The sequence below is a fragment of the Sus scrofa genome, chromosome 10 (genome assembly GCF_054392235.1).
Source record: "Sus scrofa isolate SSC_HxYL_T2T_F1_AM1 chromosome 10, Sscrofa_HxYL_maternal_Yorkshire_Landrace_v2.0, whole genome shotgun sequence".
NCBI lineage: Eukaryota > Metazoa > Chordata > Mammalia > Artiodactyla > Suidae > Sus > Sus scrofa.
Genome location: NC_139392.1, coordinates 13,925,199 through 13,943,089, shown reverse-complemented (window position 1 = coordinate 13,943,089; position 17,891 = coordinate 13,925,199). Strand labels below are relative to the sequence as shown.

At 42.8% G+C, this 17,891-nt stretch overlaps 2 protein-coding genes across 5 annotated transcripts in view; both read right to left on the bottom strand.

The window, feature by feature from the left end:
• DISP1 (dispatched RND transporter family member 1) overlaps positions 1 to 17,891 on the bottom strand; it is a 1,033,384-nt gene that overhangs the window by 288,396 nt on the left and 727,097 nt on the right. The gene's annotated exons all lie outside the window — the stretch shown is intronic.
• Positions 1 to 17,891, bottom strand: part of MIA3 (MIA SH3 domain ER export factor 3) — a 50,904-nt gene that overhangs the window by 6,047 nt on the left and 26,966 nt on the right. For 2 of the 4 annotated variants that reach the window (XM_021064133.2, XM_021064135.2), the window contains exons 7-19: positions 13,315 to 13,446; positions 10,647 to 10,668; positions 9,910 to 9,998; positions 9,578 to 9,655; positions 9,381 to 9,491; positions 8,289 to 8,360; positions 8,010 to 8,114; positions 7,234 to 7,356; positions 7,016 to 7,127; positions 5,830 to 5,885; positions 5,640 to 5,730; positions 5,385 to 5,523; positions 506 to 607 (exon numbers count right to left, since the gene is read on the bottom strand). In XM_021064133.2, coding sequence (XP_020919792.2) covers positions 506 to 607; positions 5,385 to 5,523; positions 5,640 to 5,730; positions 5,830 to 5,885; positions 7,016 to 7,127; positions 7,234 to 7,356; positions 8,010 to 8,114; positions 8,289 to 8,360; positions 9,381 to 9,491; positions 9,578 to 9,655; positions 9,910 to 9,998; positions 10,647 to 10,668; positions 13,315 to 13,446 — 1,232 coding nt within the window. Of the gene's footprint in view, positions 1 to 505; positions 608 to 5,384; positions 5,524 to 5,639; positions 5,731 to 5,829; positions 5,886 to 7,015; positions 7,128 to 7,233; positions 7,357 to 8,009; positions 8,115 to 8,288; positions 8,361 to 9,380; positions 9,492 to 9,577; positions 9,656 to 9,909; positions 9,999 to 10,646; positions 10,669 to 13,293; positions 13,447 to 17,891 lie in introns of all 4 variants that reach the window. The other 2 variants (XR_014817342.1, XR_014817341.1) reach the window with 1 other exon arrangement.

The window sequence follows — 17,891 nt, the reverse complement described above, 5'->3', positions numbered from 1 at the left end:
TCATGAGTCCAAAGTGATCAAAACCAATACTAGAGAAGCGCCGTCTTTATTACGGAACAGCTGGAGATTCTGGTCGATACCCTGTAATCTCCTGAACTGTGCTTCGATATGTTCTCGAACAATCCTGCTGTAAAGAGCTTTCTCCGTAAAGCTTGTTCTTCCTCTAATTATCCACCCAAAATTTCTCGGAGCTCTGACTCCTGGGTCCATCAAAGGGCATGGTCATTTTCATGGCTTTTAAATACACACCAGAGAGCAAACTGCCTTCAGCAATGTAGAAAAGCCCCCGTAGCAGCTGGCACGGACCAAGTCCCCCCAGTCTTGCCAGTATTGGGTGTAAGGAAATTTTTGTTCCTTTAACATTTTTTTCTGTGGTAACTTACAATTTTATTTCATCTCGTTAATTAAATGTTTGACCATTATTTCTGTTTCTGTGCTAACCTGTTCTACACAGTGTAAAAACAGTTTAAAGGCCATGGACACCCTCCTTAGAAGCCGAACTCACTTGTAAGTTTTTACTTCCTCTGCTGCCAAAAGCACCTTTTCATCTGCAGCTGACAGCCGCTGCTCTCGATCTTGCCGCTCAAACTCTTCTTGACTCAGTTTCCTAAGATGAAAGCACTTGTCAGAAGGAAGTGTTTCTCGGCCCAGCAGTCGACGTGAACGCCGCTGCTAGCTGCCATCCTCACGCAAACGCATGGACATGTGACCAAAGTCACGCGAAGAAGTTAATCCTGCCATTTAGGGATAAAAACCAAACTCGGGGCTTTCGGCAAATCACCTGCCTTTCCTCCTCGTAACTCTCTGCTCACCAGCAAATGGAAAAAAATGCTCTGTGTTCCTCATGTTTGAAACAATGGAAGCTCATTTTACTTCACAGCGGAAAGCCAGGGCTGATCAACCTAACAGCATTAAGCTCATGAGGATAAAGCAGGCAATAATTATTGCTCTTATTTCTACCATGGAAAGACCTGTAATTACTTCCCTTATTTCTATCTTGGAAGGACTGATTCTCAATCCAAGACTAGTATCATGATAATCACCCAAAAACACCCCCAAAGCCTTTTAGAACTTGCCTTTTAACTGTGCAGTTAACTATCAAACACTTCCACATTTCCTTTTTTTTCGTCTTTTTAGGGCCTCACCTGCGGCATACGGAGGTTGCCAGGCTAGGGGGCCAATCAGACCTGTAGCTGCCAGCCTGCACCACAGCTGAACCCACTAAATGAGGCCAGGGATCGAACCTGCATCCTCATGGATGGTAGTCAGGTTCACTTCCACTGAGCCATGATGGGAACGCCCACTTCCACGTTTCAGGTATGGAAAGCCTGCTACCTATTTCAATGGAATTGTGATCAAGGAAAGATAAAAATCTTAGAATTGGCAATGTCTATGGATTAAGGATTCCGCGTTGCTGTGAGCTGTGGCGTAGCTCACACACATGACTCGGATCTGGCGTTGCTGTGGCTCCTGGTGTAGGCCGGTGGCTACAGCTCCAATTGGACCCCCTAGCATGGGAGCCTCCATATGCTGTGAGTGTGGACCTAAAAAGACCCCCCCCCCCCAAAAAAAAAGTGTAAGACTGAAACATAGTAAATGAAATTCGGAACTCAATGAATGATTTCCGTAGCAGATTTGATAACTGAAGTGAGATTTCAGCAGTCTGGAAGATGGGTCAGAAAGAAAACCACCCAGAATGAAGCAAATACGAACAAGAGTGTAGGAGACAGAGGGGAAATAATAATAATAATAATGATAAAGATTTAAATAGAATCTCAGAAGAAGAAGGAGGCAGAATCAATATATGGAGAAAGACCCAAAAATTCAGGAGCTGCTGATGGCCCCACACAGCACAGAATATGCACAGAGACAGGGAGACAGAAGGGAAGAGAAGAGAAAGAGACAAAAACACCCACCTGGGCCCTGCCTAATAAAAGCCCAAAAAGAATGATTAATGACAGCAAAAAGCAGAGTGAGAATAGGGAAAATAAGAGGGATACTGGCTTCCCTAAAGTACATCTCAAACCAGAAGGTGACTCTTGAAAGTACCTGAATTAAATAACCACAAAAATCCCAGAGCTGCCCAAAGATCCATAAACAAAGAAGTCAGGAGTTCCCGTAGTGGCTCAGTGGTTAAGGAATCCGACTAGGAACCATGAGGTTTCGGGTTCGATCCCTGCCCTTGCTCAGTGGGTTAAGGATCTGGCATTGCCATGAGCTGTGGTGTAGGTTGCAGACGAGGCTCGGGTCCCGCATTGCTGTGGCTCTGGCGTAGGCGGGTGGCTACAGCTCCGATTCCACCCCTAGCCTGGGAACCTCCATATGCCGCGGGAGCAGCCCAAGAAATGGCAAAAAGACATAAACAAAGAAGTCAAAACAAAGACACTTTCACACAAAGATAAACTGATCAAATGTGTCAGTGAAGGATATTCTTCAAGAAGAACGGAGGGGATCCCAACCGGAAGCAAGACGGAAGGTGCGGGGGGGAGAATGAAGACACACAGGAGCTACAGGCAGAGCACGGAGGAACTGCCGCTCCTGCCCAAACGCCACGATGAAGCTTGCAGAGGAAGTGAGCCACAGGAATGGTCTGGTCTCCCCGCACACAGGAGAGTTACGTCTGCCCTCTCCTGCAGTCTATTAAATGTGCAATAACAGCATCATATTTGAAAAACCATGTTCGTGCCTTAGCTACAAACCGCTTTCCTGCAAACATATGCTTTACCGTCTGAGCTTCAGTGGGTCCCAAGAGTAACACTCAGGATCCCTGACCACAGATCAGCTAACAAAGCTAAATGTGACACAGAGACATGAAGTGAGTAAATGCTGTTGGAAAAAGAGTGCCAAGGGTTGCTTGACACATGGTTGCCACAGACGTTCAATTTGTAAAAAGTGCAGGATCTGCAGGCTCAATAAAGCTAAGGGCAACAAGATGAGGCTCAAATCTGTGCGCCCATGAAATGAACACCGGCTGGAACACGCTCTGGTAGGCAATTAAGTTTAAGTATTTAGAGAGTGAAAATGCACTTGCATCTAAGCAAGGAGGGAGTTAAAGCCCAGAAAGTGGTAAGTCTATTAACTGAGTAAGTCCAGGATGCATGCTGTCGTCTTTAGGATAATTATGTGAAGACAAGGAAAGCTACTAGCAACTACCAAGCCTAACCAGGGGAAAAGCAGAATTACTAGAAACATCCACACAACCCAAAAGACAGGAAGAAGGAAGAGAAAAAGGAACACTGAAGAGGCCATCAATCAGAAGGCAAATATCAATATGCAGATTTATACTTGTAGGAATTACAGCGTAAGGAAAAATGAATACTCACCTATTTAGGTCACACCTCACCCGAGGACAGGTTTTAAGGAACATAAACATTTGAGTGGGCAGGAGACTGCCAGGTGGAAATGACGTAAGAGGACACCTTTCCTGCAGAAGGAGCAGCGTCCATAAGAGCGGCAGGAAGGAGCTGCAGTCAGATCAGGCTGCAGGTCAGCAGGCGGCATCAGTGGGAGCCGCAGGCAGCGCACCTGGAGTGACAGCGGCACAGCTGGGGCACGGCGCCCCACGCGCCTGCCGAAGAGTCCAAAATTGACCCTGAAGGGCATGGAGCCTCTTTGACAGACTTTAACCACACGACGCTATAAAAGGACTCATGTTTTAGAAAGTTCGCTCTAGCATCTGCAGAGTTTGGAAGAGGAGGTACAAGAAAGAGAAACGGCAGAGGTGGTGCATCAAAGGCTGGCAGAAAGACGATTACAGTGGCTCTGGGGGATGGAGGTCAGAGTGTGCCCTGAGGGGGCGATGGAGTGGATGGAGGAGGGACTGAGTAAAATAACACCACACTGACAATCAGAAAGAACAACGATGTCGCTTAGGTAATTCAGATGATGGCTGGTGGCCAAGAAGCGGCTCTTCCAAAAATAATCAATAATGAGATGCGAAATACGTCTCTGAAGCCAGCAGGATATTCAGAGCCGGCCTGAATGAAACTTGGAAAATCTAAACTGATTTCTTGGCGAGCAAAGAATGAGAGAGAAAGTTAGTGCTATGGTTTTAATGTTTAAAGACATCTAGCAATAACAACCTAAACATGTGAAGATGATTAGATTTGCTTATTAGAAAAATAAGCCTTCTCACAGGCTGCGGTAAATGCCAAAGAGTGAAGTACAGGAGCAAACAGACAGCAACTGCCACCAACACCCTATTTTAGAGAATTCAGGTATTTCCATGGAGAAAAAAATTTAAAACAACTACAAAAGTACATCTTCCAAGGAGTTCCCTTTGTGGCTCAGTGGAAATGAATCTGAGCATCCATGAGGACACAGGTTCAACCCCTGGCCTTGCTCAGTGGGTTAAGGATCCAGTGTTGCTGTGAGCTGCGGCGCAGAAGCCAGACACGGCTCAGATCCTGAGTTGCTGTGGCTATGGTGTAGACTGGCACCAAAGCTCCGATTAGACCCCTAGCCTGGGACCTTCCGTATACCACAGATACAGCCCTAAAAAGACAAAAAAAAAGGTACACCTTTCAAAAGATAAGCTCCACATCTGAGATGTGTATTTCAAAAGATTAATAGCCCACCAGATAGACATTTCTATATTCAGTTTTTTTTTGTTTGTTTGTTTGTTTGTTTGTTTGTTTTCGCCATTTCTTGGGCCGCTCCCGCGGCATATGGAGGTTCCCAGGCTAGGGGTGGAATCGGAGCTGTAGCCACTGGCCTACACCAGAGCCACAGCGACACAGGATCCGAGCCGCGTCTGCGATCTACACCACAGCTCACGGCAACGCCGGATCCTTAACCCACTGAGCAAGGGCAGGGACCGAACCTGCAACCTCATGGTTCCAAGTCGGATTCGTTAACCACTGCACCACGATGGGAACTCCGACATTTCTATATTCAAAACTCCCACAATTACATAATGTTTAGCCTGAATATTTGGAAGCCCCAAAGTTATGATACTGTCAATAACTAAATACTCCTTTTGAAGCAGTTATTCTACAAAAACCATGCTACACAAATCACTAGGGATTTTTAAAGGCCATATTAAGAACTAGTAGAACAAACACAAATCAGAATGAAGTCACCAACAAGAACAGAAGAAAAGCGATCTGAGTTGCGGGCCAAGAAGGGTGTGGCTTGTCCAGAGCAGCATCTCTTAGCACCTGTAACCACTACCCAATAAATCACAGACAACCATTTCTGACCACTGGTTAAAATGGGGAAAAAGTGCAACTTACAGGAAAGACGGTAGAAAGGAAGAAAGACAAATCTATACTCCCAGATGGAACAAACTATAAACAATTCTTTAAAAAGGCGAAATTATCCACAGCAGTGCACACATTTAGTTAGGTGACAATACTGTTAACGACGAACCAAGACAATCTTACTTTTGCAGAGCCATCTCCTTCTGCTGATAGAGCTCATTCAGGATCTCCACTTTCTGCCTCAGTGTTTTGCACTCCTCTTCTAGCGTGGCTTTGCTCGCCTGCAGTGAACCACAATCCTCTTCTAATTTCTTCACTTGGTCTGTAAGGGATAAAACAGCTGGGCTTTGTGTGTGTGCACAAGAGCTTGAGAACCTGGGGAGGGCTGAGAAACGTGGGAACAGGAGGCCAGTCTGCATCTTTCCCAAGGCAACCTACCTTCCAGCGTACATTTAGCAGACATCGAGGCTCTAAGTTTACATTGTAAAAGTTTTAGATCCTCTTCAACTACCGATATTGCAGTTTGTGTCTAAAAATTGCAGAAGAGAGAAGCATTCTTAAAAGTGAGGCACAGTAAGAATTTACAGACACTTAAGGTTCTCTACGAAAAGGATTATAAGGATTATACCCGAGAAACGTCCATCATCTGCTTAATCTGGCTTTTCATCTTCTCAGTCCGGTCACCTACAAAACAAAAGCGTTCCATTGCTCTCTCTTCCCTTGCTCTGTAACTCTATTTTCTTGATTTCCCCACACTAAACAATTATCATGTTCAAATATTCAAAGAAAAAACTAACCAAAATTACAGACTGGGCTGTTGGACTGGTAAGAGAATTGCCAACTGAGGTTGAGAACAATGAATTCCCAGTTTCTACAATAAAAACATTATCCCTGCTGTTCCTGAGCAGAAGGGCTATGCCCTGTAAAGCTCCTTCTCTCTCATCTACCTGCCCCAAGTCAAACAGCTTCTTTGCAAAGACTCACTGCTCTGCTCGCCCGCATGTGCTCCCAGGAGTGGCTCACTACCCCACCCTGTGCGCCATCTCCTCCCGGGGACACGACACCTAGAAACACGTCCCTCCCCGGTAAACTCGTTACCTTCGGCCTCCGCTCTCACCGCTCACTGAGCTTATGCCCCACCCCTTGGTCCTGTTCAAACTGGCTGTGGGCCCTAAAAGCACAGCCACAGAGAGGCTGAGCATGACGTGGAGAAACACGTTTCTTCCACTGAAGAGCGCTCAGGGGGCGGCGGCATTGGCTCCAGCGCACACCCCTCGGTCTGGGCACAGTGGAAAAGGCGCGACGGTGTTCCTGGTGTGCCTCCTGCCGGACCATAACCCATCAAGTCACCTCTGCTCGCCACACAGCGGATGTGGTCATTTGGCCCCCCGCATCTCCGAGAGACTGGTGCCAGGACCCCACCCCCACCCCCACAGGACACCCAAATCCATGGATGCTTGAGTCCCCCAGACAGAATGGCACAGCATCTGCATAGGACGCACACACACCCGCCCGTATCCTTCATCTCTGGGTCACTTGTAATACCTTAAACAATGTAAATCTATGCAAACAGCTGTCAGCAAGCATCAAACCCAAGGTTTCCTTTTGGGGACTTTCTGGAGTTTTTTGTGTTTGATCTGCAGCTGGCTGAATCTGCAGATGTGAACCCCAGATTTAGAGGCCAACTGTAGAGATTTAGCAACAGGCACTTACAGCTCTAACCCTAACAGGAAATTCGGTCAGCTGAAAAAAGCACCAGGGTTCTTAAAGACAAAGAGGCAAAAAGGGGTCCAGTCTCCTGAACCCAATCTTACCTCCCGCTTCTCCATTGGCTAATTCATCGGATTCATTTCCTCCTTGGTTCTGACCCTCAGATTCAGACTCACAGTCTAAGCAGTTCAACTGCGTAATGCAATTAGTCAAAGCCTAGACAAGAAGCAACAGGACGTTAGAAAGAGCGTCTCCATTTCAATTAAGTAGATTCCATAACAATTTGTGAGAATTAAGCATGCATTCAAGAGAATGAACTCACATTAACATTATCATCTTTGTGAGTAAGAGCTACTTCCAAATCTTGCTGCGCCCTCTCAAATGATCTGATTTGTTCACTGAGCTCGGCATGTGCCTTACTCCAGTCTTTGATTTCTTCCTGCAGCTGAAAAGTTAAAACACACAAATTTCCTGAGGTTACGGCTTTTGCACTGGAGGCATTAGGAATGAGACCCGGAGCTGGGAGCCACGCTCCCCTCTGGCCCCACACTCCGGGCTGTGGCCTTGGCTAAGGGAGAGGGGAAAGGGGCTCCAACCCTCAGAAGTTCAGGGACAACATAAAAGCTGTCAAGGATGTTGATCTTTCAGAAAACTGCAGCCAGTTGGAATAATCCACTTCTAGTAGGAACGGAAGGACACAATTCACTGCCCACCACATCCAGACCCCAGATCATGTAACCTGGCCTTGGTCAGAGAATCAGTAACTGCCCAAGGGAGGGTACTCGAGAACCAAGTCTCTGGTCTAAGAAGCAAATCCATCACCCCCCTGAGGCTATACAAGTTAACTGGCTGGTGCTGGGCGAGACAAGGACCAGACATTCCGCGAGCTACAGGGAACCGCAGAGCAGAACAGAAAACCCAGGGCAGAGGGCAAACGCGCACGGGTACTCGACTTGGGAAGCACAGTGTAAGCTCTGCCCCGCTAAAAACAGAGCCCTGCACACAGACTTCGTTTTCTTAAAAACATCTGAGCAAAGATAATTAAGAGGTAATGATTTCTGGTTTTCTAGTTTACATAACCTACGATGTTAACTTTACCTGCTCTTTCTTCTTTTTAAGTCTTGCATTTTCTTCCTGAACCCGATGGCATTCAGACTTCACCTTTTCTTCACTAAGTTTAGCTTCATTGAGGGCAATTTGAACCTAATGCAAAACACTCCTATTAGTGCAGTAATTCCAAGGAAAACACAAAAAATTACATTTTCCAATGTGATATCATACAGTTTCATTTCCATTTTCTAGACACAGCAAATGTTTACTCCTCAACAAAACAAAGACATCATATTAACATCTTGCAGGAACTGTAGAGAGCTTTACCTCTGAAAATTCTGAAGCATTCACTGAAATAACATCCTTTAACTTCTCAATAGACTTCTTGTTTTCTGATATCTGACAGGGGGAGAAAGGACACAAACACATGTGAGGATTTCAGCAGGAACACTAGGATACAGGATAAAAAGAAGCAACATGAACAGAGCACATCCCAGCACCGCCTAGATACCAGGCAGAAGCAGATGATCCAGTTGTGGCCTAGAGAGAAAAGTCAACAATGTAAAAGACATGAGGAAAGAAAACAAAGACAAATATTTCATACCATCCACAACTTTCCTAGTTATGAGATAATGTGGTATTTGACCAGACCAAAAGAACAAAGCAAAAAAATGAAAAAAAAAAAAAAAGCAAGTAAACCAGATCAAAACAATGATTTTCCCTAGTGGTACAGAAAAAAAATCCCAAGATCACTTATTCTCTTGCTAAATTAAACACGGCTGGACTTGAGGCGGGGGGTGGGGGGGGGCAAACCTCACATACAAAATTCCCCAAATTTATGCAGATGGTCTGCCTTGCCAAGAAGATGGAGCAGAGCCCTTCACTCTGCAACTGCAGGCTGTGCACAGGCCCTTCCCTCCAGAGTGCAGTGTGGAAAGCATGAAAGGGTGACTTTATGGCAGAGAAACCTGGCAAACACAACCTCAGCTGGGCCATCAAGCCCAACTGGAGATGCAGCATACAGGAACCCATCCTACCACCTTTGCCACTTTTGGGTGATTAGGAAACTGTTCTGGCATTTAAAATTTATTTTCAGAAAACAACCATGCAACATAAATCAAAACAAAGTGCCAAGACACTCAAAGGAGCAACTATTTCTTAGTTGCTCTTCATGTTTTGGAGAGCAGAGCCAAGCAATAAGAAAATTACCTAGGACTGAGGACAAAAACACTTCCCAGGCCCATACAAATAATTACCTGGAGCATTGAAAATTTTACAGAAATGCACAGAAGTAGGTTCAACTTCCCTCACAGTATCAGTCTAGTTACAGCATGGGCAAATGCAGAGTTCAACTCAGCCAACCCACAAAATAGTTCAAAAGCCAAATTACAGTAAAAGACACAACAGCAAAACTCTTACCAAGTCCTGATTCTTGGCATTCTGTTCTCGCTCAGATTCTAACAGAGCACGCAAACTTTTAGCTGTGTCACCCAGAGTTTCATTAGTTTCTTCCAGATTCTTAATTTTATCCTACAAAAAAAAGTACTGATAATAACTATTCATTATTTTTTTTTTTATTTTTAGAACGTAACCTCAAAAAGAGAAGGGATTTTTACCTTAAATTTAACTGCTTCATCAGAGAGAATCATGTTTTGTTTCTTGGTTTCTTGAACATGCTTCTTTGATTCCTTGATCTATATGTAATAAAGCATCCAGAATTTAGAAATACAAATTATAATGCTATCAAAACTTATCTCCAAGTAGGAGATTCCTCAGAGAAGAAAGCAGTACTTTACACGTGACGACTGCTCTTATCTTTGGATGGTTTGTGGGACATAATGAGATCTTAAAATATGATTTAAAAATACCATAATAACTGAATTATACAAAAGGAAGAAATAATTCAAGTTTGTAACCATGGGGAAAAAGCTAAAAAAATAATTAATACCTTCTGTTCGTAACTTGACAATTTTTGTACAAGTTCTGCGTTTTCTTTCATAATATTCTTCAACTTCTCAGAAATTTGTTGTTCAGTAACTAAAAAGGGGGAAATCCATAAAATTATCATGATCACTAAAAAATGAATGACCCAATGTATTAGCAGCAAGGCCACGCTATCTGGGACCAAGATGGAAATGAACTTAGCATAATGATTATGCCTTTAAACAGCAATCTATGGTTCATAGAAATTAGGGTGTAAAAATATTAAAATTTAAGAAACATACAATAAGAACCCTTATTTCAATGAAATTCCAATTTAAATTTATTTCAAAGATAGGAAATACCTGAGTAAAATGCTTTAGCTTTGCTATTGTTCCCTTCATGACTGCCTTGCTTAGAAATGTGATCACTTCAAATATGTCATTTGTCAACAGAAAGGACAGAAAATGCAAGCATACTGACTTCTGTCTCTGTTCCTCAAATAATCCACTTACATAAATATGCACTGTATTGAACAAGCAGGAACATTGTTCCCAGGGAATGAACTACATCAACATCAACATTCAAAGTCAATCTGCCGGAACCCAGTCCTCTCCCTGCTCCCACAACATGTTCCACCTCAGGAGCTGTTAAGTCAATCAGACACTGGAAGTCACTGTATCCACCTTCAGCTCACAGAAAACTCCTACCAAATGCCAACACCGAGAGAAGGGTACAAGTGACAAAATAAGCCGGAATACTTACCTTGATATACTCTATTCTTTACCTAAAAGAGAGACATAAAATTAAACTTGATGTCAAGACATCTTATTAATGAAAATATTATAGTTCCTAACCTAAAAGTCAAATCATAACCAAATGAAAATGTAATGATGGTTTGATGATACAGACATAATATTAAAACATACAAAAAGCCAAAAAAGCCTTTCAAATTTAATTTATAGTGATACGTCATTTATAGTTTCTGATAGATAAAAGTACTAAGGTAAATACCTTATTTTTGCAACTGAGGATATGTTCATGTATCTTTAAAATGAGCACCGATCTTACTAAATGGGTACTTAACTTCCATAATAGGAAGGGATTATTACATATTTGAAAGCTGCTAAGAGAGCAGATCTTAAAAATTCTCATCACAAGGGGAAAAAAAATCTTATAACTATGTATGATGACATGTTAATTAGACTCATTGTGGCAATCATTTTGCAATATATACAGATATATAATCATTAATTTGTACACAACACTAAGATGTTGTCAAAATTTTAAAAAATGAAATGGAATAATATTTTCATATTAAACACTAATGCTTCATTTATCCAAAATCATTTATTTAAAAACCTCAAACAGCCAGAATAAGATCTAGAAACAATGATAACTGAAAAATACTTAAAGGAAACAAAATTAAAAGCATATCATCACACTCAGGTATACCTCTTTCATCAGAAAACATCTACAAAATCCTATTCAAAGTCGGTTACTAGCCGAATTCAGAAATCTAATGAACCAGATCTTTTGCTTTTCCCAAGCCCCTAAAAATAGCAGTCACAAATCTAAAAGGGAAAAAAAGACTGCTAGAGGAAAATGCACATGCAACAAGAGAAATAACAGCTAACATTTTCTAAATCATCTCCTAGAGACAGCACTGAACTGCAGGATAATAAAACCCAAGCCACACTCGAGTTTTTAAAAAGTGTTACAAACGCTTTGTAACCCAGCACTTATTTCCCTTGTCAAATGTGAAAGCGGTGATGTGATGCTCAGATCAGTCCGCAAATCATCCATGATATCACAAATTATCACTGTATCTAACACTGTTTTTAATGATGCTGTTACAGGAAAATGCATTCAGCATTCCAACATGGAAATAAATGACAACTTCTCTTATGTCACAGCCTTGCTTAATAAGAGAGGAAGCTTCCTTTATCCTCCTTTCACCTAAATCAACAGGCAGGAAAAAGCAGGAAGAAGCAAGAAGCATCAATGAGCACAGGGAGCGAGGGTGCAAATGCGGAGACTGTGGGCAGAAGGAGTCAGAACACAAAGCCAACGTGACCTTGCAAAAAGCTAAACTGGGGGGATTTGTGAGATGGGAGAAACAAGACTGGGAAACTGAAAGCACTTCTGCAGAATTCCCATTGTGGCTCGCAGGTTAAGAACCCAACATAGAGTCCATCCATGAGGATGTGAGTTCGATCCCTGGCCTTGCTCAGGGGTGCGGCTATTGCCGAGTCCATAAAAAGGAAGTATTTCTGACTTTCCCCCTTTTGTTCACACTTTCTATTCTTTTCCCTTCCATCTGAGGAAAATTTCCATGATGTTTAAAGGAGGCTTCACAAGAATCCAGGCAAAAAGACCTTTTTTTTTAAGGGACTTTATAATCACTTGTTCGAGGAGAGAAAGCTTTAGTAACAACGATGTCTGATCAAATTAAGAAATTAGAATACTCAAATTTTAGAAAGATACGCATCCTGTACTTTTGGCCACTTTAACTGCTAAGTTTCAACTGAAACTGAAAGCTTGTTATCTGCAAAGTTCACCTACAAAGAATAACTCCCCCTCCAATTACGTTAGAAGACAACGAGACAAACCGTAAGTCTGTATACGTACTAAGAACACATACATGTATAAGCATCAAAGACCAATTGTGCACAGGAAGACTCTAAGGAATAAAAATTTGGGAGACTACTTAAGCTGTATTTTCAAATAGAAAGGTATTTTCTGAATACATCAGCACATGATCAAATTCGAAAATATATTTTTAATATATATATAAGATATATATTAGTAAAATGACTAAAAAATTACCTCTTTTCCTACTAAGTATTTTTCCCATTTGCAGCATTTTTTTTCTGTGTATCTATGTGTTTATATAATATACGCTCCAAAGTCTTGGTTTCTGCTTTTTTCCACTTAACATTGAGTTGTGAGCATTTTCTGTGCCCCAATGTCTTTGCCCCAATTCATACATTTTAAGAGCTGCCTAATATCTCATTATTTGACTTTACCATACTAATTAACTCCCTTACTATGGCTCATTTAGGTTCTGTTTTCACTCTAACAAATACTATTCCATTTTTAACACCCAGTACAAATCTTTAATGCATGATTGCTAATTTCTTTTGGATAGATTACTAGACATGGTATTACACTCCATAAAAGGACATGAACATTTTTAAAGCTTCTGATCTATAAATTGAAGTTTTCTCATTGAGATTATACCCATGTTATCTTTTCACCTAAGTCTTTACCAACAGAGATTACACTGAATTATTTTCCAATATGTTAGCTTGGATTATAAATGTTAATTTGTATTCAAGTTGGTAACTAAAAAAGAAACAAAACGGCTAGTGATTATAAAATATGCCTGTATGTATCGGTCTAAAGGTACAAGATAATTTAATTTACTCACAACAAGAATGGTTCTCCAGAAGAAAATGGCAAATGAAACAATTCCTAAAAAGGCAGTGATAAGTACAGGCTTCCACGGTAGTCCGTAAAAATCAGGCCCAGGCTGAACATCATCAGGCAGGGTAGCAACCAGCTGAAAGAGAGATATCAGAAATAGTGGGAAATCTGCAAGAAATTTACAACCAGCCATCACTGAGACTCATCCACAGAAGTCGATCTATCTCCATCAGTAACTAGGCCCTCAAACTTCTTCAGGAGTTTCCATGGCTTCAATAAACAGAGGATGGGCTTCATATTTCTTGTTCGACCTGAAGTATTTTTAAACATTATAAACTTTGTCTTTAAGGTGAGCATATACTTCAATTTTGTAACAGGCCCCACCACATCCTGTCGTCCAACGCACGACTAGTTGATTTTTATGCCTCAATGGGGTCACGTAAAACAAAAAAAAAAATGAAAACACGGTAGACATTTTTACGGCTGCAAATAAAACTAAAGTGATAATGAACAACACAGTTTCCCTCTAAGACGTGACGTCTTGTTTGTTTGTACTTACATAAAAACAAATGGTGAGAAAGTTCAAACAGTTCCTGATAACTGGTCTAGGCAGACCGCTCTGAATTTAACTGTCTCCTATAAACTCTGTTTTGATTTTAAGCGTTTCCTCGAGGACAGGGCATTAAACACCTGTCTTGCTTCTACACTGTTTTCACTGCCTCTACAAGTTAACTAGCATACTGGCCCATCCCCCAACGGTGCTGAGGGCCAAGTGAAAAGAACCCGTAGGGATGTGAAGCTCGCTTGATTCGATCATGACTATGTATCAGAAAGCAACACGATACCCGACACATCCTAAGTACTCAAAAAAAGAACATGCGACAAGACCTTCTCACATACACACCCCGCCGCCACCATCCCCTACACAGCACCGCAACGTCCTGCCCGCCCGGGGCCTGACACTCCATCCCCCCCTCGCCCCGCCAGTCAGAGCGCCCACTCCGCTCAGAACCCGTCCACCCGCTGCCAGGGCTAGGATAGTGGGGACCGTCACCTCCAGGAGCTTGGCTATGAGGGCTGCGTAGAGCACCGACAGGGGTCCCAGCAGCTCCGGGTCCCCCGGGGAAGAGGTGACAGAAGGCACAGTGGCAGGTACTGAGTCCATCGTGAAGGGGCAGCGGAGCGGAGGTGACGCTTCCCCGGGGGACGGCACCCGACCCTCTCAGTCACCGTTTCCTTCTTCGGAAAGAACCCGGCTCGGGGGCGGAACCTGACAGTGAACTTCGTCTTCCCCAGCCGCAGGCACTTTCGCTCGGCGCGGCCAGTAAAACGCGTCATCAGACGCGGCCCTCGGGCGGAAGTGCTCGCGCCGATGGGGGCGGGCCCGCGGCGGGAGAAACCAATGGTCGAGCGGGGGCGGGGCTAAGAGATCCGCGCGGAAGAAAACATGTAAGAGGCAAAGAAGAAGAGACTCGCCCGCGGCGGGAACTGGGAGCGAAGGCCCGACTCCACGGGCCCGGGAGCTTCGAGGAGAATGGGCGAGGGCTGGGAAAGGGAGGAAGGCAGGCCGTGCACGCCTGCCCAGGGCTGGACCCTTTTGTCACCAGGTGCTGAGACCCCAGGCACCTGCCCTAAATGCCCGGCCGGGAGGAGAAGCCGCTCGCGCGCCCTCTACAGAAGCACCCTCAATCTTGGCCACCGTCCCCTAGGCCAGGTTCCTTCTCTGCCCTCTCCAGGCCCCTGCTTACTTTCCCCCTTCCAGATGGCCACACCGCCCCACATTATTCTCGTGTCCCTTTAAAAAGTAATTCTAAGGAGTCTTGTCATTACCACACCTGTGCCAATGAGCTCGGTTCTGGGAAAAGGGCAAGGAATTGTCTGGAAATTGCGTTCTAAAAGTGGGAGAAACTAAGGATGTTCAACCTGGGGGGAAAAACGATGTTTGCAGGTCTTTAAAGGTATATTTTCAAGTTAAATAAATTGAGAAGAACAATCAAGCAGGGAAGCCTGAAAAAGAGCAATGGGGTCAGGGGAAGTTAAAGCAAGCTTTAATTAAAACAGTATGATGCTGGCTGAAGAACACATACACACCACGGAAAAGAATAGAAGACTTAGAACTAGGAGCTCCCGCTGTGGCTCAGCAGTTAACGAACCCAGCTAAAATCCATGAGGACGCGGGTTGAATCCCTGGCCTTGCTCAGGGGTTATGGATCTGGCCTTGCTGTGAGCTGTGGTGTGGGTCACAGATGGGGCTCTGATCCTGGGTTGCTGTGGCTGTGGCGTAGGCCACCAGCTGCAGCACCCATTCGACCCCTAGCCTGGGAACCTCCATATGCTGTGAGTGCAGCCCTAAAAAGAAAGACCAAAAAAAAAAAAAAAAAAAAAAAAAAAAAAAGGAAGGAAAGAAAGAAAACTGCATTGAATTTAAAAAAAAAAAATTAGAACTAGACCCAACTGCACTGGCAATTTAGCATACGCAAGAGTCATTTGGGGGAAAAAGACTTTTTAATAAGTGTTATTGGCATAACTAGATAACCAAATGGAAAATGATAAAAATTGGATCTTTTTCTCACTGTTCACAAGGATAAATTCCAAATGGGTCAGAAACCTGAATGTAAAAAATGATAACAAACAAGTTCTAGAAAAGACATGGATTATTTCCTGACATATTATGAGTGAGCAAAATCTTTATAGTTATGTCTCAGAATTCAAGGAAAAAGATTTGTAATCCTGATCACTTAGAAATAAACTCGTCTGGCCCTTGAATGCCAAAATGTGAAACAATCAGTTTGACGATGTAAACCTGACGATGAAATATGTGAAACATTACAAAGGGTTAATATTCCTAAAAAATAAAGAACTGTACAAATAGAGAAGAAAATGGCCAGCAAACCAATGGAAAAATGGGCTGAAAAAAAAAAAAAGGATAGTCCTCAGGCGAAGTAGAAACAGCTAGTAAACGTAGGAAAACATGGTCTAACTTCTCATAATAAGAAATACGAATTAAACCTACACCATTAATTTCTCACTTATACTGGCAAGATCCAAACAACGGACAACATACCCTCTTAGAGGATGCCAGGCAATGGGCAAGCTCACACATTGCTGACCATTATCAAAATGATCTAACCCCTATGAATGGGAATTTGGCAATCTCTCCCCAAATCACCTGTGTAATCATCTACTGACACACAATTCCACTTCTAAAGATCTACCTCAAAGGTGCTACAAATGTAACAACACATGTTGGGAAGACAATACACAAAAAAGCATGTTATGCCAGCATTACTTATAATACAAGAGAGAGACTAACCGAACTGTCCAGCAATAGAAGACTGGTTAAATACACTACAGGAAGCAGTTGACCACTGAACAACACAGAGGTTAGGGGTACAAACCCTCTGCACAGTCAAAAACCCCTGTATAATTTACAGTAAATGGGCCTTCATCTGAGATTCCTAGGTATCCTCCTTCAGCATCCAAGGAGTTAACCAAATCAGCCTTTCTTTATATGGATAATCCACGATTTATATACTTACCTGCTGACGGGAAGTTGGGTTTTTTCCAGTTTTTGATTTATAGACTGAGCTGCTATGAGTTGCATTGTGATACAAAAGGCCTTTTATGGATGTAATATTTATTTTCTTTTGGGTAAATGCTTAGCAGAGAGATGGCTGGTTCACTTGACAGCTGTACATCTGCCTTTTTAAGAAATTCACAAATGGCTTTCTGAGGTGTCTGTACCATTCTATAGCCCCAAAAGCAGAGTGTGACAGTTCCAGTTCCTCCACATCTTCTCCAACACTTGGCCTTGTAATTTCAGTCATACCATTAAGTGTGTGAGGAGTACGCAGGGTGGTTTAAATTTGCATTTCCCTCATAATGAATGATGCTGAGCTTTTTTTTTTTTTAATGTGCTTATTTGCTGTCTACATATCTTTTTGGTGAACTGCTATTTTAGTGGGTTATCTGCTTTCTTATTAACGAGTTTTCAGAGTTCTTTATATATTCAAGATATAAGTCCTTTATCAGATGATATGGTTAAGTTTAAGTAGTCTAGCATCCTCTTTTTTTTTTTTTTTTTTTTTTTTTAGGGCCGCACTTGCAGCATTTGAAAGTTCCCAGACTAGAAGTCGAATCGGAGCTGTAGCTGCCAGCCTCCACCACAGCCACAGCCACAGCAATGCCAGATCCTTAACCCACTGAGGGAGGCTAGGGATCAAACCCAAATCCTGGTGGATCCTGGCCGGATTCATTACTGCTGAGCCATAATGGGAATTCCCTCTTTTTTTTTTTTTTTTTTCTCCTATTTGTCCCATCTGTTCTCTCTTCTCTTTTGCCCTTTATTCTGCCTTCTTTTGGATCAAGTCTTTTTAATGATTCTAAATTATCTCCTTTGTTGGTTTATCAGCTAACCCCTTGTTTGGTTATTTTAGTGGTTCCTGTAGAGCTTATACTATACATCTTTAGTTTACCACAGTCCTCCTTCCAGTGATTCTGTACTACTTCATGCTTGTAGTAAGAATTTTCTAAGAGTTATTACCATTTCTCACTCTCCTGACCTTTATACTATTGTTGTCA